Source organism: Rattus norvegicus, chromosome 14 (assembly GCF_036323735.1).
Source record: "Rattus norvegicus strain BN/NHsdMcwi chromosome 14, GRCr8, whole genome shotgun sequence".
Classification (NCBI taxonomy): Eukaryota; Metazoa; Chordata; class Mammalia; order Rodentia; family Muridae; genus Rattus; species Rattus norvegicus.
This window is the reverse complement of record NC_086032.1, coordinates 5,563,503-5,586,059: the sequence shown is the minus strand read 5'-3', so window position 1 is coordinate 5,586,059 and position 22,557 is coordinate 5,563,503. Positions and strand designations below refer to the sequence as shown.

The window sequence follows — 22,557 nt, the reverse complement described above, 5'->3', positions numbered from 1 at the left end:
TTTGCTCCGCTGTGGAATGACAATGCTCGCAGTGGGAGTGAAAAGCAGAGACAGCATCAGGGAAACTCTCGAGGACCTAAGTGACAAGAAGATCCATGCAGGACTTGAAGAGGATGTGGACGAGGACATCCTACGAGTGAGTAGCTGTAGAAATGAAGACCTCAGCCAGGGTTTTGACATTTTAAAGAGATGGGGAAAACAGGGAAAACCAGCTTGGAGTAGACTTTGCCTGATCCAGTCTTAAGTTGGATGTGCCAGCTAAGGTGTAGTGAGGATGGAGATCTAGACCTAACGCCTGGAGCAAGAATCCGTTACTCTGGGGCTGGCTCGGAGCGGAAATGAGATAATGGTGGAGGCATCAGAAATCTGAGAGTCCCAAAATCCAACCCTTGGATTCCTCAAGATGTCTGGAGAGTGGAGACAGGAAATCATCCAGTAAACGCAGAATCATGGAGGCGAGGGCCACCAAATGCAAGTGGGGCAGCCTTAGTGATTTCTTTCCCTTCCAGGACAGTTCAGTTCAAGCTGGATTTCACTAGTTCACTCTATCGCACCAAAGGGTCTCTGTCTTTACCCTGCTCTTTGTACTTTGCAAACACGGGGCGAGGGTGGGCAGGGCCTAAGCACTCATCCAGAAGCCCCTTTCCCAAAGAACTGGCTGGCCACGCACTCCCTCCTTTTGCGAGCTACGGCATTGGAATGTGTGCACCGGTGGGGACCCTGGCTCCACTTGGATCCTTGGCCGCCGGGGCCTTTTCGGCGCTCCTGAGGCCGGTCAAGGGGAGGCCTGGGCCCCGGAGGCGGGCCGAGGGGGCGGGAGGAGGCGGGGAGCAGGCGGCCGACCCCGGGAAGAAAAGAACATGGCTCCTGCGGCAGAGGGTGGCGGCGCTCCCGGGCGCGCTGGGCGCCAGTGAGCGCTATGGTGAACTCCAGCCGTGTGCAGCCGCAGCCTCCCGGGGACCCCGGACGCTCGCCCGCGCCGCGAGCGTCCGGGCCCGGCCGCCTGCTGGCGGGAGGCGCCGGCCTGGCAGTCCCCGGCGGCCTGCGGGAGCAGCGGGGCCTGGAGATTGAGATGGAGCGCATCCGGCAGGCGGCCGCTCGGGACCCACCGGCCGGAGCCTCGGCCTCGCCTTCTCCTCCGCTGTCGTCCTGCTCCAGGCAGGCATGGAGCCGCGACAACCCGGGCTTTGAGGCCGAAGAGGATGACGACGACGACGAGGTGGAAGGAGAAGAAGGAGGGATGGTGGTGGAGATGGACGTGGAGTGGCGTCCGGGCAGCCGAAGACCGGCCTCCTCTTCGGCCGTGAGCTCGGCGGGCGCCCGCGGCCGGGGTCTGGGAAGCTATCGCGGCGCGGCTTACCCGAGCGGGAGACGGCGCCGGCTAGAGGACCAGGGCGCGCCGTGTCCCAGCCCCGCGGGCGGCGGGGACCCGCTGCATCGCCACCTCCCGCTGGATGGCCAGCCGCCCCGAGTGGCCTGGGCCGAGAGGCTGGTGCGAGGACTGCGAGGTAAGATCGGGACCCGCAGCATCAGGTGCGTGCTTAACAACTGCTTGCTTGCAGGCTCGAACCCCTGTTCTCCGAGGGCGGCAGTCTGCGGTTCCACCTCACATCCTCTGCGTCCCCGCCTCATTCCTGAGCGCTTTCCCCTACCTCTGCTAATTTCCAGTACCCAGCTCCGAATTTCACCAGGTCCTTAGTGCGAATTCGTTGAGTTCCTTCCTCCCTCCTTAAGATGCTAACACATTTTGGAAAATAAAAGAAAGCCATTTTCCGGAATACCTGGGGCTTGTAGAGGTCGAAAAATGAATATTCTAGTACAACTAATGACAGTTGGACTTTATGTTTGCTAAATGTCACAAATGAGGAACACGTTTATTCCAGCGCCCAAGCTTTTCATTTGGCCACTACGCGCCATGTCTCTTCAGCCATTCTAGGAGGGACCTATAGTGTTGCCCAAGTTTTGAGAGGAATGCCTTTAAACAGGTCATTGTCAGTAGGCTTTGTTGAGAGAGGAGTTGTTGACAGAATACAGCAATGTCTGTAGAAACACATTTTTGATAATTTCTAATTCTAGACATTTCTGAAATGGTTGCAAAGTATCATACCATCCCCACCACTCTGTGTGTGTGTGTGTGTGTGTGTGTGTGTGTGTGTGTGTGTGTGTGTGTGTGTGTGTGTTTAAAGACTGGAAGTAACGGCCTTTGCCATTCCAACAAGATGATTGCTTTTCCAGATACCAGATGGTTAATGTGTCAGCGTTCTGTGCCCGCTACTCTCCACAAGGCAGGAAAGGACACGGATTTTCCAAGAGCAAGCTGATCTCATGTTCTCAAAGTTTTGCAGCCAGAAGTATCCCGGGAAAAGTTTCACTAACTCTCACCCACCTAGTTATCTTAATCTCCAGCTTTAAAAGTTACATCCCGGCATTTGGTGTTATTTTCTCTCTTGCCCTCTGTCTACAACCACCAGATCTGCAACGGGAACTATCCAGATGTTGAAGCAGTGTGGGTTAGACAGGTCAGGCCTCCATCCAAATCCTGGTTCTGCTACTGTTTGACCTTGCGTATGTTATTTAACTGCTCTGGTCCTTTAGATTTTTGGGTTTTTTTTGTTTTTTAGAAAAGAAATAGCCAGTACATAGCCCTCTGTTGAAAGAATTAAATGAGAAGGTGTCTGAAATGCGCTTCTTGAATGTCGCACGTGATGAAAGAGTATTTTGACCCTGCTTTTATATGTGCACACTAGTTAATGTGTGTCAGGGCATCGTGAGAAACAAAACATCCCTGTAAGGTAACTGTAATCAATAGAATAGGAAAACACTGATTTTTTGATGTCTAGAAAAGCATAAAACACACTGTTATTTTAAACTATGTAGGAGGTGCTTCTAAAAGTATTCACTGAAGTGACATACAAGCTTCTTAGAAACTACTAGACGTGGAAAGTCATATGATCAGTTAACTTTGAACTCAATAATGGGAGACAATGAAATAAAATGTAAACTTGTATATTGGGATGTGTGTGTGTGTGTGTGTGTGTGTGTGTGTGTGTGTTATTTCTTTTAAAGAAGAATTTCAGTAAACTCACAATAAGGCAGACTTTACCAGTGGGAGCTCTCTGTAGAGGTTCTGGGAGAGTAGGGTGCAGGAGAGACAGGGAAGCTGTAATTCCCTTCCCAGAGTCTTGCCCTCTGCATCTCTGCATATATTACCTCAGTAATATCTAATAAACTCTTGTATGTAATAATAATAATAATAATAATAATGTGATGACATACCTGCAACAGATGTATTTCACAAGAAAGCAGACTTGGGAAGTTATTAATTATAGAAAATTTTAAACATTCAATTTCTGTTACAAAAATGTAGTTGGGATTCTTGTGGCTTATTAAATACATATTAGGTATTTAGCACATGCTACGAAGATAGTATACTGCTAGCAGCTCTAAAGTAAAATAAGCTTTGGGAGTATTTCACTGTTTTCCAAAGGACAGAAGTAACACATCCACTCCTGCACTGGCAATTGTTAATACACATAACAAATCTAATGGAAAGACACATAATAAGTGATACAATGTAGTCGTGCGTCCACAGTTAGCGATCTTTGTCACATATTGTTAGGGCTCAAATGAATGAGAAGGCTACTCTTATTTTTCCTAAAACCATCAGAACTTGGTACTGACATGTACTGTTTGATAACTGGCCATCATTATTTTATCTCATACATAACTTGCATTTCTCCTGCCTTCCCTTTTGATGCCCACAGAGGAATGTGTTCAGTTATTAAAGAGGTTATTGGTGATGATAAAGGTCTGAACTTGGCTATACCAAACAGTACCACACCAAAGTGCTACTCCCGATCCCTTATTCCTCGAAGCTCATGATCATCCGTGTGCAGGGACTGATGAATTTGGCCTGTTTTGAATCTCCGGATCCATTCTTACTCCATTACCAGCATAGCGTTATCCTAAATGTGAGGTTTTCAGAAGGAAGTAGAGGAGCTTTTGCTCCTTAGGGTAGAAGAATCTGATGTATGAATGGGCTTTTATAACCCCAGGAGGGAGTAGGGTTACACCTGCCAGTTAGAAGGGAAGAACTGTACGAATTTCTTAAAATGCCTGGGGCAGCCTCCTCCTCCACTCCAGCATTCTACCCAGCACGTCAGCAGTACAGAGGTTGAGGAACCTTGCCCTAATCTCTTAGGTGACAGTCTACTCAGCACTCTGGAAGCCCTTTTGTGGTCATAGTTTGTTTTATTCTTAGGCTGCCCCCTATATTAGAAGTCATCCTTAGCACCATCTTCCTGATGAGGGAAGCAAGGGTTAACTGACTTCCCTGTGGCCACAGCTATTAAATAGCAGAGGTAGGATTTAAGTAGAGGCATCAGAGTCCAAGCTGTTCCTACTATGACAGGCAGCTGCAGTGCTCACACCTAACTGTAGCCAAATGCTTTCACTTTATAAACGTTGATTCTTCAGGCCGTTTAGAATCAGCCATATCAACCGCTCTGTGTATCCAAATTCCTGATTTATCTAAAGCGGAAGAACCTACTTTCTTACTTTTTTAAAATTGTTCTGAAGTACATGCAACGTCAAACTTACCATTTCTTTTTGTAGCCACTGTTACATGGGTGCAGATACATTTATAACCCCATGGTTCTACGGAACTATCTTTTCCCAAACCTTTACATCATCTGAAGGAACCCACTGTACGACAAGTAAAATCGGGACTTGTCCTGTTACGTCTCACTCATTTTGAGTAGCCTGTTTTAAGGCTCCTCCCTGTAGCACAGTGCAACCCAACTTTGTACCTAGAGATGCCTGGTGCCATTGTTTCTATATACTAATTTTGTCTATCCATTGGACGTGATTTTTTATTTAAGTATAATATTTTTATTATATGTGAAAAATTGTTACATGCATACAATGTATTCTGATCATATTCATACACACACACACACATGCACACATGCGTGCATGCATACACACACACATTTTGGTCATTTGAGACAGGATTTTACAGCACAAAGTAGCCTGGGACTTCCCATCCCCTGCTTCATCCCTCCAGGGTGTGGGTACTAGAGTTACAGTTAGAATAATACCACACTCAGCTCCCTGAAACATTTTTTGACATCTTTTAGAGCTTTTCCAAAACAGCTCCTTGTCAGTTTGTGAAGGAAGCCTCTCAATATAGAAAATGTTCCAGAGACGGTCCTAGGCTGGACCTTGTGAGTAGCATTCAGACTTGATACTTACAGCCAGTGCCCGGAGTGTGGAGTCTGATCTCTCCCTCCCCCTCGGCTCTGTGGCCCTCATTCTCCAGAATCAACTCTCAGCTCTTCCTTACTACCTACCCCTCAGCGATACCGTATGGAACAGCGCTCAGAGTTACAGCTGAGCTGACGGGCAGACTGCCCTCCCAGGGGACTTGTCTTCAATGATCCTTTCTGGTGTTCTCTTGTCCCTGTGTGTCACTCCAGATGGAACCTCCCCAAGGATCAGAGCCATGCTTCAGCCAGAATGCTGGAGGGGCGCAGCACTCCTTCACTCGAAGTGTCACTGTGGCCCATAACCTCGTGGGTAGTGGACATGCATTTTGTCAGTGGTGGCCACAGAGGACAGGCATAACTCTCCAAACTGGATGGTACCTAAGGGCAGCTAGAGTCTTCCCCTTCAATACTGTCACTGAAGATGCTGGCCTGATTTGGCTCAGTCTGTCTAGTGGAGGCCAAGGGATTCCCAGCATCCAGTTATGACCTGGGCAGGAAACAAGACTTTGAGGTCACAGTAATATTAACAAGGATATCTGAGGACTGATCTTGGCCTTCAGCCCCAGCTGAGGTCCCAACTTGATGGGAAGAGGGACTTATTCCTTTGTTTATTTCTTTTGTTTCTCTCTCTTCCTTCCTTTCTTTCTCTTTCTGTTTCTTCCTTCCTTTCTCTTTTTCTCACTTCATATTTGTCTACTGAACTTTCTCTTAGGTTAGGAAGATAGCAAGGTCCTAAGTTTGTCCTTAGAACCCATATTTAAAGAGCTGAGTATATGGTGACCTGTGCTTACAGCCCCACTACTGGGGAGGCCAAGACAGTGCTCACTGTCTACTTCACTCTCCAGTTCCAGGCCAGTGAGAGGGACTCTCTGAAAACCAAGGTGGACAGTTACTGCAGAAGCTCTTGGGGTTATTGTCCTCTGGCCTCTGTGTGTCTGTGCCCCAGCATATGAACACAGAGAATTCTTAATCCACGCTTCCTTCCCTAACCTCTTCCCTTTCCTCTTCGCACTTCATTGCTGCCTTTGCCCTCTAGGCTGTGTTAGCCGTGATGAAGTTGCTCAAGTAACACAATTCCTGCAGTCAATAAACTTGCTGGGCATCGCCTCTATGGTAAGACCTAGGAACACACAGATGGGTAATACAAGGTCCCACATCTCAAGCTGCTCACATTCTGAGTTTAGCAGACAGAACAGCTGTAGATAAGTAATTACTGTGCGTGTCTTGGCTGTGAGAGGAGCTGGGGACGAGGTAACCTATCTCTATCTGAGGAGGTCAGTGAAGGTCTCCAAAAGGGAGACCTTTTGCATTAGGGAGCTGGCACAGTTTCCGTCAGGTATTGGGAGCTATAGAGACTCCAGACAAGGCTAGTATGACGGTATACCAGACTGAGGAATGTAGAGGATTCAGTGATTTGGGGTCAGGAGGGAGCTGACATAGAGAAAGAATTGCCAAAATTGCAACTCAGAATACAGGCTGTGATGCTGTGGGCCTAGATCAAAGACAGACGCCGTTAGAGTTACAGAATCAGGCTGGGCATGGTGGTGTACACCTGTATTCCTAGGACTCAGGGGGCAGAGGCAGGAGAATCATTAAAAGTTCAGGGTCAGACTGAGCTACACAACAGGATCCTGCCTCAAAACATAAAGCACAATAATCAGAGAACCAACTCTAAGTGAAGAAGGATAAGAGTGGGGCCAACGTTGAGACAGACATCAAGTTGTTTGCTCGAATAGGAAAACATTTCTAGAGGAAGAAAAAAGAAAGGCCTTCACCTGGGGCATGTAAATCTGAGCACATTTGATGTGTACCTTAAGTCACTCCTGCCTGTCAACTCGTGGACATCAGAAGTCGTCTACAACAAGACCATGATGCAGAGGGATCCCTGTCTCCCAAGACTGACTTCTTACACACACCCAGTGGGGAAAAATTAAGGATTGGGAATATTTAATTTTTAAGAGGAAGGTTGGGTAATTTAGAAAAAGTAAATATGTAGTAGTTTATAGGAATACAAAGAGGGTGTTTCTCATTTCCTCTAAGGGGCTTGAGTTAAATTGCCATAATTCATTGCGGATTTGGCCTGGGAAAAGTCTGATATCCTTTTCGTCTGTTTCTATTTAAAGTCTGAGAATACCTCTTGTATGAAATTATGTCTACTCCTTAGCGGCTGCTGTCTGTAAACCACTGGAAATAAAATCACTGACCGTGCCGCAGGAAAGATGCTAAAGAGACTAGCGGTCTCCACATGCACACTGAAGGTCGGCCTCCGGAAGAACTCTACCCAAAGATTATGTGGGGTTGTACCCGAGGCTTCCGAGCCTGATCCTCAGCTGCTGCCCTGTTAACCTGAGTTGTAATTTTCCATGTCATCTAAATTTATAAAAATTATTTAATATGGCACAGTTTCAATGAGTAAACATTTCCCATGCTGCATTTCTGCTGCGTGAGTAATTCCCTGACAAGTACCAGACCTTGGCAGTGGCAGGCTGATCGTAAACGGGGTTCAGCTTTCAGAGTGGTGGAACGTGTGATGTGTAACACGGTGTCCTTGAATTTAGATGCTAATTTTTCTTTTTCTTTTTTTTTAAACAAGGAAAAACGGGATATCTAAATTTAATAGAGTGGAGCTCGTTATAAGGCCCTAAAAGCATATCAACCTTACCGATGAGCTCATTTCCTCCGTGGGAAAGACCTTACACTGTTCCATTTCGCTCCCTGTGGCTTGTTCATGGCTTAAATGTGGTCTGCATTAGGTTAATGACGGGGGTAAATGAACGCCAGAGGTAACACGTGGGAACCAGATTCCTGTCTGTTAATAGCGAACCTACTCTAACCGGAAGGACTGAGAAGCTGGTGTTTTGCAGAAGATATTAGGGCCCTCCCAGGGAGCCAGCCATGTGTGACTTGACCACACCGATCCCTAACCCGGGTTTGGACAGCCGCCATGCTGCCTGCTGGCTGAATCTCCCCAGCAAACTCTCCGAGGGTTACATCATCTTTACTGCACCAGCCCAACACTTTCCATCTGCCGAAACATAAAACATGGTGGCTGATCATAGTTTTTCCCAAAGATAAAAACAGAAGAGCTCCATGAGCCGATGCTGTTGATTTTGAAATGTATCAATCGGCGCTTTGAAAGCCTGTTAGGCTTAGATGGGCCACCGCCCAGTCGTTGCCATTGAGTCTCTTAGGACAGAGCACGGAGCAGCCATTCCGCCGCTGTGCTAGAAGCTCAATAGATGTTTCCACGTCCGAATGATGCAACTCCTCGGGTTTGCACTGTGGTGACCTCCCGGGTGGCTGCCCAGTAGTCACGCCACCTACTTAGCTAGGCTTCGTGGGAGGCACCAGGTGTATCCTTTACCAAGCAGGATATATGTGTGAGGTGCGCAACTGCCAAATCTTTGAAATCGCTTTCCTTTTTTCATCCCCCTAAGCGTTTGAAGATGCTTGCCCATGGTCCCGGAAGTTACGCAAATGATGGTGCGCGGCGTATAGTAAATAAAAGGTGTTCCTGCCAAGTCGCTTCTGAGTCACAGATTGCCTGCATACATATTTTTTGTGCCCATATTACGCTCGAGAACGCGGTTACTATTCATATCACTTTTCCTTTTGCCACTCGTGACCTTCCTTAAGAGAGATGACCTTGTTTTGTTTGTTTTTCCTTATGGTCAAGGTCTCTGGGGAACAAGACTCATGGAAGAGAGCAACGCTAACCGAGAGAAATACCTGAGAAGCGTGTTGCGGGAGCTGGTCACTTACCTCTTTTTCCTCATACTCTTGTGCATCTGTGAGTACACTCTCTGCCTTTCTTGTGGAGATGCCATAGTCAGGGCGGAAGAGAAGTATATGAGCACCAGGAGAAGCCAGGCAACAAGTTTCTCCTCAGGGCGGGGGCGTTCTCTGCTCACTAGTTCTTTATTGGCTATGGCTGACGGCACAACGAGGTGCACGAAGCCACCTTCCATACACACAGATCCCAGCCAAGGGGTTGGGATATTAGATCTCGTAACCGCAAATATCGCGCTCCCGTGTGTAAATGCTCACACTGCTTGTGTCGGCTCCTGTCTTCCAAAGGCCCCCTTTGGAGGCTGACAGTTTGAGTCATTCAATGTGTGATTTCTTCCAGGTCGTCAATAATTGTAGGCTTTAAGGGAAAGCTGGCCAACCAACTGTGTTCCTCTCTTATTTTGGTGTGGCAGTGCATTCTCTGCTGAGTGAGGGGAGGGAAGCAGTAGCATAAAGCCACTCTCAGGAGGCTTTTGCAAGTCCAGAAAAGTCACGGGCAAATCATCTATCCTGAGTCAAAGCATGCTAAAGCGTGGATTTTTAAAATGTGTGTGTGTGTGTGTGTGTGTGTGTGTGTGTGTGTGTGTGTGTGTGTGTATGATTGTTTGGGGGATTTTCTTACTAATTTTCTGAAAATTTCTGTCACTTGTATAGGGCCTTCCCTTGCGTTTAGGACACACACACTCATGAGCACACACAGCTACATACACCTGTGCACACACCTACATCTAATTTCCTCATTAGTACGCCCTGTAATGAGCTAGTAGATTTAAAAAAATTAAAAATGAAAACATTCTCAAGTTTAATTCCAAGAGAGAAGTCTCAGGAGGTTGTTTGATTAGAGAGAAAAAATTAAATGAGATCCATGTTATTACTTTCTGTTTTAAGAACCTATCATTTATTTCTGGTGCTTGGGAGATGTGCCAAATTATTAAATACTTAATTTAATATACCTATTATGAAGATAGTCATCTTACTGCAGCTATAAGACATAGTCATTTCAGGGAACAAAGCACAGTATTCCAACAGAGACAATTTAGGAAACAACTTTTGTGAGATGTAACTTAAGATCCATCTGCATGAGCGTCTGATTCATTTGTGTCCTATTTAGGGTTTTTTTTTTTTTTTTTACTGCTGTGAATAGACAGCTTATAAGAACAACATTTAATTGAGGCTGACAGGTTCAGAGGTTCAGTTTATTATCATCAAGACAGTAACATAGCAGTGTCCAGGCAGGCATGGTGCAGGAGGAGCTGAGAGTTCTATATCTTCGTCCATAGGCTGCTAGCAGAGTGCTGGCTCCCAGACAGCTAGGATGAGTGTTAAAGCCCACGCCCACAGTGACACACCTACTCCATCAGGGCCACACCCCCTAATAGTGCCATTCCCTGGTCCAAGCACAGACAAACCATCACAATTTGTTTTCTAATGTACAGAGGTGTAACCCCCACAATCCAACTTTACACATTTCCATCATCTCAGGATTTGTTTCCCTTCTTGGCTGCAGCCGACCTTTGTCCTTGATCCCCCTCCCTCCCATCTGGTCCTCAGCTCTGTCCTCACTGCATTTTGCTGACTTGGGCCTCTGCTCTGCCTTTTGACTAATGTGTTCCTCTCTCCCCGGCCCTGGCAGCCCACCGCCCCACTACTATGAGCTCAGCACATTACATTCCTTACATACATGATGTGGCATTTTTAAAGACATGCTTTTTAACACAGAAATGCTAAAACCGGACGTAATGTGCACATTGCATTGAAATTCAGGCAACAAGAGGTGAGATATTTTCAGACTTTCATGTTCTGAACTGTTGGAGCACAGAACACTGAGGTTGGCTTTGTTCCTAGCACAGAAATGGCGCTGAAATGTCAAACCACACTGGTTTTAACATTAACATGTCAATTAGGATATGTCAGAATTTTCAAACATCACAAACGTAAACGTATTTCTAATGTAAAATAAGTCCAGAGTCTGACAAGTTATCCAGACTGAGCATCAGAATTGCCAAGAGAATTTAAAGAAAAAATGAATTGATAGTTTTTCCAGGTGGACTAGACCAGAGTTTCTTCAGTTTGAAGAAAAACGAGTTTTCAGATAGACTTTATGAGTATGAGGCCAAAGAATTAGCATGAAAGAAATCCTTTCCCCAAGTTGCTCTGTGGTCATGGAAACACAGCAACAGGAAGTGACGGAGAGAAGTGTAACTCTCAGGTTTCCACTCCAGTTCACACTGCTCAGATGCCTTCCTTCACACACATCTCTCGACATTTGGCTCCAGAAAGAGCTTGCAGCATCATTAAGCTCATTTTCAAAGTTCAAGCTCGGGAAGGTTAATTGCTGTTCAAGATCCTCGTAGCAGCACCACCCTCTATTGTGAGCCCAGAGGCAGCTGGTCCGTGTGGAGCTGGCTTCTCTCCAGGCTGTCGGAGGTTGAGCTGCCGCGGACACATACCCACACCGTTGCTACTCCTGCGTATGTAGAAATGACACTCCCAGATAACTGGGACAGCTTTATCCCGACAAGGTAGTTGAGAAGTAGTTCATGGTGGCCAATCATTTAAAAGCATCATTTTCTGGTGTCCAGCAGGGGGCGCAACACAACAGCGTTCCGTTTCCCTGTGAGTGAAGCAGAGAAAGTTAATACTGATCTCGAGAATTTCAGCAGTAAAGTCAGGTCTGAAAGTAAGAAAACAAGGAGTCACCCTGGCGTCTATAGCATGCCTAGAAGTCTCTACTTTTAACCTATCAGCAAATAATTTCTAGCAGCAACCACCTCCTAGGTAAAACACTCAAAAATGCTTTATATTATCCAGTCCCCCCAAGGATATTCTAATCACCGCTGCCCAGGGCCTTACAGCTGCACCCTTCACTGTGTGGGAGGTGAGGAGTCCAGGCAGCACACTCTCTGAGGACCTTCAAGCTCCTAATTTGGAGGACAGATCACTTCTTTATACTTGTGTCCAATAACTGGCCTAGTAAATGGATTAGAATCACTGAACTAGGATCAATCCAGCACTAGAATGGAAAAATCAGGCCAGGTACCAACTGAAGAGCCCTATTTTTATTCTAAGCACAGTAGATCCTAGAAGGGCAGGTGAGAGACCGGATTTATTTAGCGTACTCTCTCTGCATTATTATACAAATTGTGGGTTTATGCTAATTTCTTGCTAATGTGATTGCTAGAGACTGAACTCTCAAACACAGGTCAGATCATCGCTGCCCACGTTTCTTCTTTAACAATCTTAATTTGCTGTTGCTTGAAAACAAGAGCGCATGAGAGCCAGACTTACCAATCGTTTGAGCAGAACACTCGTTAAGACAAGGTGTGATTGCAGAATCAAGAAATTATCATCTATGTTCATCGCTGAGGTCAAACGATACAAAAAAGATCCAAATCGCTTCTTGAAGCTTGTTGTTTCTAGAAAATTATATTAATTATAGTATATTGCACTGGTCATAAGAATCCCAGCTTAGGGCTGGAGAGATGGCTCAGTGGTTAAGAGCACTGACTGCCCTTACAGAGGTCCTGAGTTCAAATCCCAGCAACCACATGGTGACTCACAACCATCTGTAATATACATTAAATAAATAAATATTTAAAAAAAGAATCCCAGCATAAAACAGTACCCACTAAAGTGCTGAAAATTTTAATTCTCAAAGAATCATCGTTATGTATGATGTATACACGGAAGCAGCCATGCCATGGTATAGGTATGGAGGTCAAAGGATAACCTTTGGGAATCAGTTTTCTCTTCTCTTCCATGTACGGGTTTTAGGAATCAGACTTAGGTTGCCAGAAGTGCGTGATATGTTCCTTTTTTATTGAGCCACCTTGCTACACATTTCTTACATAAACGGAGATGGGATAGCCTACAGTAGTGGTGGGAGAAGGAAGGGAGAGAGCTGACCTTAGGTGACATTACCTAAAATGTCTGCCTTCCAGGAACGGTCCCTGGAGTCTGTGAGCTGTGCAGCTGTGTGTGTGTGTGTGTGTGTGTGTGTGTGTGTGTGTGTGTGTGTGTTTGTGTGTGTGTGTGTGTTTGTGTGTGTGTGTGTGTGTGTGTGTGTGCCCATGCGCGAGTCCCCTCTTGATTCCCACTCGCTACTTTCTGTGTTCCAGTGACCTATGGCATGATGAGCTCCAACGTGTACTACTACACTCGGACACTGTCACAACTTTTCATAGACACCCCAGTGTCTAAAACAGAGAAAACCAACTTTAAAACTCTCTCTTCCATGGAGGACTTCTGGAAGGTATTTACGAATGGCAAGGAGTGCGTCCTTGTCTATGAGAATTACTGATTTGGTGTTGTAAGTTCGAACCCGTAAGTTTCTTCGGGAGCTGTGAGCTATAGTAAGTTGTTTAGAGTCTGTGTTCCTTTCAGTATTCATGGAGGACACCGAAAGTCCTTTGCACAGAACTGAATGCTTTATTTAATTCCTATAATGATCGTATCTAGTGCACACTAATGCCATGGGCCCTTTTGTAAACAATGCACTTGGGATTCAGGGTGTGTGTGGCCACATGGCTACAGAAGAAAAGACCTGGAGATATGTCTGCCTGTCCATTCGTCCATCCATCCATCCATCTATCTATAGTAGGATAGCCGCTGCTTCTTAGCTTACGGTTCTCTCAGTCATCCGTGAGTCTGTAAATGATGACTGAGAATTGTCCTATGATACAAGTCCCAAGTAAAAGTTTGGGTGTCACACACTACTTTACTTTTTGCAATTTGTGTCTTTGTCGGCAGTGGCGTGCTCTCCCAGCCCCCCCCCCCAGATCCATGAACTACCTGATAAGACCTGGACACATTATTTCAAAGGTCTGCTACTGTTAACATTCAACCCAGCCTCTTCTCCAGTTCTAAGCTCCGACTAGCAGACAGTAAGCACTGAGTAACACTGAGGCCGTGATAAGCCAGTGCTAAATGGTAGGTCGATTTTAGCTACTTTTAATAAAGCACCGTATATCCTCTGGAGTAGCTAGCTGCTCACATGATGTGTGCTCAGAATCTAGGAAGGCTGGAGAGGAAATGTAAAAGGAAGTTATTGTTTCTTCCCGGAGAAATAATGTGCAGTATTGTTATTAAGACCCGGAGGGAAGAGCCTTTGGTTCTAAACAGAGAATACTGAGCCGCTGAAGCTTTCGATGTGTGACGCTTGGCATTAAAACCCACAGTGGCTCAATCCCGACCTTTCCCTAGCTCTGTGTGGCAGGTCCCTGTAGATACCCTGGTAATACATGGAGAAGTGGTTCTCTCTAAAGGAAGAGTCTTTTGTGCAAACATGAAGCTTCTCACATTTAGCTTTCCACTCCGGAGTTCTGGTTATGCGTGATGCTGGGTTTCTAAGGGAAAGTGAAGTTCATGCGTTTTACATATTTACAAAACACACCCTGTCTCAGTTGATAGTCCCAGCACAGAAATCAGACTATACTGATATTGTGTCAGGTGCTGACCACACAAAAGATGAATTTTCCCAAATGTGGGAACAACCCAGCTTAGGAAGTTCTACACGAGGCCCCGCACTTAGCAAATAGCAGCAAGATACAAACCCAAGTCTTTCTGACCACACGGCTTGCCGTAGTCCCTCCGCTTGCTCCTATGATTGGTGTAGAAGCCAGCCAGCCTGAGTTTGGAACCAATCAAATCTTTCGTTGCAGTTCACAGAAGGCTCCTTCCTGGATGGGCTGTACTGGAAGGCACAGAGCAGCAACCATACGCAAGCTGACAACCGGAGCTTTATTTTCTATGAGAACCTGCTGCTAGGAGTGCCGCGTCTACGCCAACTCCGAGTCAGAAACGGATCCTGCTCCATCCCTCAGGACCTGAGAGATGAAATTAAAGAATGCTATGATGTCTACTCTGTCAGCAGTGAGGACAGGGCTCCATTTGGACCGCGGAACGGAACTGCGTGCGTATCTGTGACGGATGCCCAGTGCTTATCTGTCCCGTATGCCCAGTGCGTGGGGTTCACTTTTCGTTTATTCATTATCAGACATGAGCAAAATGGTGCCCCCAGCAGGCCTGGGTCAAGTTGAACTTTGTTTCTTGTTTTAGCTGAACTTCTATTTACCTCTGTTTCTGTTGCCTATTTCAAAATGTCTAAATTCTTCACCATACAGCCCAAGAAAAAGCCTGTAGAGGTTTTAAGATGATTCCATATTATTTTTCTAGGACAAATAAGATTGCCCTATAAATTGTTTTAGTAGTTCTTACAAATACTTCTTTGTTTAGGGTGTAATTATTGAAATTGCAGATTTAGGGGTGCTGAAGAGATGGTTCAGTGGTTAAGAGCAATCACTCACCGTTCTCACAGAGGACACAGGTTTGGGTCCCAGTATCCCATCAGGTGGCTTACAAACACCTGTAACTCCAGGACCAGGGGATGATCTGATGCTCTCTTTTGGTCCCTGTGGTCCCTTGTATGCACGTGACACACATGAAACACACATGCACACTCTGTTCATAAATACATCTCATTTCCCCTTACCGAACACCTCTAAGTCAGGCGTCTTTGGAAACAAGGGAACCTGGGAGTGGCTGAGTGGGTAGTCTTTCTTGGCTGCAGTTTTCATTGGAACTTTTTAGGAATGTAAACATTGCATCAGTCGCCAGAAAGGGCATAGTGGGGTGCATGATGGCATAGGCTCTGGGAACAGGTGTAGCATTGGTTCTCGACTCACGCTTAACCATGTTGGGTATAAGTCCAACTTACTAAGCCTCAGGGCCCTTGTTACCAAACTGAGGCCAGTGACTGTGAGGGTTCATGAGGAAAGTAAATGTGAAGTACTAGTCCAAGCACACCATTCTTACATAGCCTTTATCCCAGGAGGCACCAGTCGTCTTCCTGGTTCTGACCAGTCTCCCACGAGTTTTACCTGTTGTTTCCACTTTTAATTAGGTGGATCTACACAAGTGAAAAAGACCTGAATGGCAGCAGTCACTGGGGAATCATTGCGACTTACAGTGGAGCCGGTTACTACCTGGATCTGTCCAGAACCAGGGAGGAGACAGCGGCCCAGCTTGCTGGCCTCAGGAGGAATTTCTGGCTGGACCGGGGCACACGGGCAGCTTTCATTGACTTCTCGGTGTATAACGCAAACATTAACCTGTTCTGTGTGGTCAGGTGTGTGCTACGGGCTCGCCGCCCTCCTATCTCTGGGTGGTTATCAGCAAGTCTGTTTCTGGAAATGAGCGAGGAAGACACTTCTTTGGGACTAAATGAGAGATGAAGAATCAAGGCTGAGAACAAGGGAGGGTGGGAGCCGCAGGTCTGCCACGTTAGGGCTCGGAAAGTACCTTAACTCTCGTCAAGCTTATCCCGTCCCTAGACCACGTCAGGTGAAAGGAATGTAACATACCCATTATCTTCAGCCACTCTAAGGATGGTTGTCCCCTATCACCAAGTTCTCTGGCTACCAAACCTTGGTTCCTCACCCTGAGTGTCCCCACTTCCACGGGTGACACAAAGGCACATCAGGTTTGCCCCCATAGACCGTGATGTTGCTACCAGGACCAGTGTTGGAAACTGTGGGCAAAGATTCTGTGTACCACAATGGCAACACCCAAGACCACTCACACTGGGACTCTGCACATACGTTCCCACAGGCAGTAAGGGCATGTTCTCATAATGTTGGTGTTTTGTGATTTTCACATTAAATACAACTCTGATGTAACAGGCAATTAGATTTTGCCTTTATTTGTACTTAGCAACTTTTGCTGAACATAATACCAGCCTAAAAGCAAGTAGATCTCATTAGAAATGAGCGAGGATTTATCATAACTGCCATTAATTTCCATAATGATCCCAGTGGTGGTTAGAAGAGGATTCTGATAGGCAGGTGTCTTAGTCAGGGTTTCTATTCCTGCACAAAACATCGGGACCAAAAGTCAAGCTTGGGAGGAAAGGATTTATTCAGCTCACACTTCCACACTGCTGTTCATCACCAAAGGAAGTCAGGACAGGGTCAGGACCTCACATGGGTCAGGAAGCAGAAGCTGATGCAGAGGCCATGGAGGGGTGCTACTTACTGGTTTGCTTAGTTTGCTCTCTTATAGAACCGAAGACCACCAGCCCAGGGATGGCACCACCCACAATGGACTGGGAACTCCCCCTTGATCACTAGTTGCAAAAATGCCTTACAGCTGGGTCTCATGGAGGCATTTCCCAGAGGAAAATGCTTCAGTGTGGCTTACTGTACCTCTTCAGTTTCTTCCCTTGTCTATCTGAGTGGCTTGCATTTAATGGAGGGTTTGATGAGTTATTTATTAAACACACAGACAGACATACAAACACACACAGATACATGCACACACAAATACACTACAGATACACGGAAACACACATACATCCACAGACACAGACACACACATACATACACACAGATACAGACACACACACACACAACGTAGAAACCCAGAACACAGACACACAATCACAGGTACACATACCGACCCACAACACACACACAAACGCATACACACTCAAGCACACAGAGACAGACACACACAAGCACACACAATACATACACACAGACACACATACAAATACTCAATATAGACACACAGATACACAACACAGACATATAGACACACACAGATACACAACACAGACACACACATAGACACATACAGATACACAATACAGACAGACAGACACACAGACAGACACACACACACACGCACACATAGTTTAAAGACCAGGAGAGTGATTGGAAGGGACGGTGGGTGGAAGGCATTCTGCAGCATCAGCGGCCTTAGAAGTCAGGCTCCTAAGCACACGCTCCCGTGAACACGGAACTGGTGGTCAAGATCAAAATGACTTCTCCCCCAGCTTGTGGTACCCGGGTCAGTGGTTTTCACCTCATAGTATGGGGACGGACAGACATCCTTCCTGTCTTGATTCTGTCTCCCGCTGTTAATGTAATCATTCTTTTTGTAATGCAGGTTATTGGTTGAGTTCCCAGCAACGGGTGGCGTGGTGCCCTCTTGGCAGTTTCAGCCTGTAAAACTGATCCGCTACGTCACAGCCTTTGATTTCTTCCTGGCAGCCTGTGAGATTATCTTTTGTTTCTTTATCCTTTACTATGTGGTGGAAGAGATATTGGAAATTCGGATTCACAGACTGAACTATTTCAGGAGTTTCTGGAATTGTCTGGATGTTGTGATTGTTGTGGTAGGTTGGAGAAAAATGCCAAGTTCCGTGCCCCCTCTCTCTCATTCCCTTTCTGTGTTCTAAGAGCTTGTTCATCTGTAGGCTTCCATCTCAGAGTTGGAGACCAGTGGAAACCTAAGATTTTTTTTTTATATTAACTTTTGTGTTTTACCTTCTCCCCTCCCCATTTTGTATGGAAACCTACCATTTTATGTACGGATGGTTTTACTGAGCTCTGACTTAGTCACGCAAAAGTAATTAAATTACTTTAAGTACTTTAATTTTGCCATTTACTTACTTTATTTTCACCTTTGTTTTTGTAACAAGGTAGTAATTAAATAACAAAAGTAACAAACTTTTTATGTTTAGTAGGCCATGTAAGATTTGTACGATGAAATTTGAGGGTTTTTTTTTTTTTTCCTTTTTGGAAAAATACTTTTCTGCCTGGGAAAATTATTTTATGCTTTAAGTGTCAAATTACGACAAGAATAAACAGCCTGAACATTTTTTGTGTAACAGGGAAAACCCCCTTTAGTTTGGAACGCCTATATCACGCAGTCCAGAGGGAACAAAAGTTAAACTGTATCCATCAGCCACATGCATTGCTTCTTTTCCTAGTCCTCGGTGTGAAAACCAGTTTTATAAGCTTTTCCTTCTTCAGGAGCATACAGACTTCTGTCTTCTTGCACCTTTAGGTTCACAACAGTGCCTGACTGTCGTGTGTTTAAGCAATCTTTTGACATAGCTGTGCCCCACACCTTGCACGCGTCATGCTTCCTGCTGTCTCCTAACCCCAGGTGGCTCTCTGGACTCCTGAGAGTACTACACTCACCAATGGGCTTTCTCTCTCCTCTCAGCTTCTTCCTGATAGTATCCTTTTCCTTGTTCCAAATTCAAAAATTACTTGGTGTTTGGGAAAATTTATCAATTCTTTATCAAGCCTTACAGAGCATGTTGTCCATGGGTAAAAGAGCACATACCTAAGGCATGGGGAGGAACCATGAGAACACAGAGTGCATGTCAACACTGGTGTTCGCAGCAATGATAGTAATCAGAGTAAAATGGCTTCAGAGCCCAGTGTGTGCTTGGCACATTGCCAAGCGCCTCTCATAGAAGAATCATGGGCATGTTGAATTCTTACACTGCCCTTCAGTGGCTTTGCCCCCTCCTAACTGAGGCATGTTGGTGTGCACTTCAGAAACTGCTTCCACTTGACATAAAAACCCCTTGAGAATGTGTTCAGTCTGCAACCCACCGGATGCTGGCACCTCCCACCCACCCTTCATGTGTTCTCGTAACATCACACAGTTCATACGAGTCAAGGTAACTACTTGAGCCACATAATACTAAAGAATTAATACCAAGCAATGTTACAAAAACAATCAGTACTAAGGCGAACAAGAGAGACAAGCGTGGAAATTATTTTTCAGAGTATTTCTGTAGTTAGAGATGGCAGAAAAAAATAACACGTATATTAAAATTATTCTAGGTAACAATGTTTGGAACTCCAAGACGCAAAGCTACTTTTTGACTTAAATAAAATTGCTACATGGTGCTATATGGCAATTAGTTACAAGACGTTCCTTCACCCAAAAATTTCCACGTTACCAAAACTAGTCAGCACTGAACGTTTTCAATCTTGAATGTGGATCAGTGAAAAGGTTAATGGAGTACCCTAATTTACTGAATGGCGTCATCAGTGGTGGTGTATGTGCAGGTATAACAGGTATAGCTGTAAAAACAATGACCTGCAGAGAATTAAAAAGATACAAATTAGTAGAATTCTAGCTTTTAAATTTGTGTATATTTCTATTTATTACATAAATTTTGAACATGTGTACTACGTGTTACAAAAGCATTTTTAAAGTCTATCAGGAAAAGTGTATATAGTATTATAATGTAATGGTTTGTGTTTATATTTCATATCAGACACACTTGCTTATCATTCATTCAAACACTGATATGCTTTCTAACCACACACAGAGAAACATACACAGACATGCATAGAGACACACACAGACACACACACACACACACACACACAGACATACACAGACTCACATAGAGACACACATACACACACACACAGACATACATAGACTCACATAGAGATACACACACAAAACACACAAACATACACAGACTCACATAGAGACACACATACACACACACACAGACATACACAGACTCACATAGAGATACACACACACAAAACACACAAACATACACAGACTCACATAGAGACACACGGACATACACACACAGAGACACACACAGACATACAGACTTACATAGAGACACACACGGACACACACACACATAGACATACACAGACTCACATAGAGACACACAGACACACACACACATACACATACACACACAGAGACATACAGACTCACATAGAGACACACACGGACACACACACACACAGACATACACAGACTCACATAGAGATACACACACAAACATACACAGACTCACATAGAGACACACACACACAAACATACACAGACTCACATAGAGACACACACACACAAACACACATACACATACATACACAGAGACATACAGACTCACATAGAGACACACACGGACACACACACACAGACATACACAGACTCACATAGAGATACACACACAAACATACACAGACTCACATAGAGACACACACACACAAACATACACAGACTCACATAGAGACACACACACACAAACATACACAGACTCACATAGACACACACACACACATACACATACATACACAGAGACATACAGACTCACATAGAGACACACACGGACACACACACACAGACATACACAGACTCACATAGAGATACACACACAAACATACACAGACTCACATAGAGACACACACACACAAACATACACAGACTCACATAGAGACACACACAAACATACACAGACTCACATAGACACACACACACACACACATACACATACATACACAGAGACATACAGACTCACATAGAGACACACACGGACACACACACACAGACATACACAGACTCACATAGAGATACACACACAAACATACACAGCCTCACATAGAGACACACACACACAAACATACACAGACTCATATAGAGACACACACACACAAACATACACAGACTCACATAGAGACACACACACAAACACACATACACATACATACACAGAGACATACAGACTCACATAGAGACACACACGGACACACACACACAGACATACACAGACTCACATAGAGATACACACACAAACATACACAGACTCACATAGAGACACACACACAAACATACACAGACTCACATAGAGACACACACACACAAACATACACAGACTCACATAGACACACACACACACACACACACACACACACACACACACACACACACACATGCTGTTAGGTTTTCTCTTCATACACCAGTGAACTGTGTCCACGTTGGCAATCCCAGGCTACAAGTTGCTGGTATAGAGTTGAGCGTGGTGGTCTTTTGGCCCCATAGCCACAGTGTTTTGCCAGCATCCCTTTGAAGACTTGTTTCCTGTAGCTTTTAACTTTAGAGTAACCTTAGTCCTGCCAGGACTCGATCAAGACCATGCCATGTCTCCTTTGAAGCATTTGCTGCCTGAGGAGAAGGAAGGCCATTCCTCTGCCACACCTGCTCCCCTAGGTTAGCAAACCTCTGAAGGAATGCAAAAAGGACTTTTGTTTTATCCAGCTGAATTTAAGTTTGCCCAAAGCCCAACATCTCAAAATCCCTTTGAAGTGGTTCCCCATGTTTTCCTATGTTGTTTCTCCAGCAGATACACTGAAGCCTCCAGTCTTCTGTCATCAGCTCGCCCTTTGTCCTAGCCAGTGAAATTTTAGAATTACTGAAAAAGTACTTTAGAAGTCTAAATTTAGGGCTGGAGAGATGGGTCAACGGTTAAGGGCACTGGCTGCTCATCCAGAGGTTCTGAGTTCAATTCCCTACAACCACATGGTGTCTCACAACCATCTGTAATGGGATCTGGTGTCCTCTTCTGGTGTGTCTGAAGACAGCTACAGTGTACTTATATATAATAAATAAATCTTTTTTTTAAGTCTAAACATTAAATAATGTTGATGGCTTAGCTTCCCTGGTGAAAATAAGTCATCTATTTGAAAAAGCTACCCTACCAGGCACCTGGCTGTGCTCCAGGCCTTAGAGACACAGGGACACACAGGACAGCCCAACCCTCTGTCCTCCTAAAGGTTGTGTTCTGGTGTGGGGAGGAACGTCTTATGTAGATAGAAATGAGAATTACAGAGAAAAATTCAGGGTGATTTTAACAACACACATATCCTCGAAAACTCTCTTTTCC

At 45.2% G+C, this 22,557-nt stretch overlaps 1 protein-coding gene across 1 annotated transcript in view; it reads left to right on the top strand.

Annotated features, from left to right (window-relative positions):
• The first annotated feature begins 919 nt into the window (after positions 1-919).
• The window catches only part of Pkd2 (polycystin 2, transient receptor potential cation channel), a 43,320-nt gene continuing 21,682 nt past the window's right edge, over positions 920-22,557 (top strand). Inside the window, exons 1-6 of the mRNA NM_001191934.1 lie at positions 920-1,508; positions 8,944-9,057; positions 13,175-13,308; positions 14,717-14,967; positions 15,958-16,182; positions 18,003-18,231. Coding sequence (NP_001178863.1) covers positions 920-1,508; positions 8,944-9,057; positions 13,175-13,308; positions 14,717-14,967; positions 15,958-16,182; positions 18,003-18,231 — 1,542 coding nt within the window. The remainder of the gene's footprint in view (positions 1,509-8,943; positions 9,058-13,174; positions 13,309-14,716; positions 14,968-15,957; positions 16,183-18,002; positions 18,232-22,557) is intronic.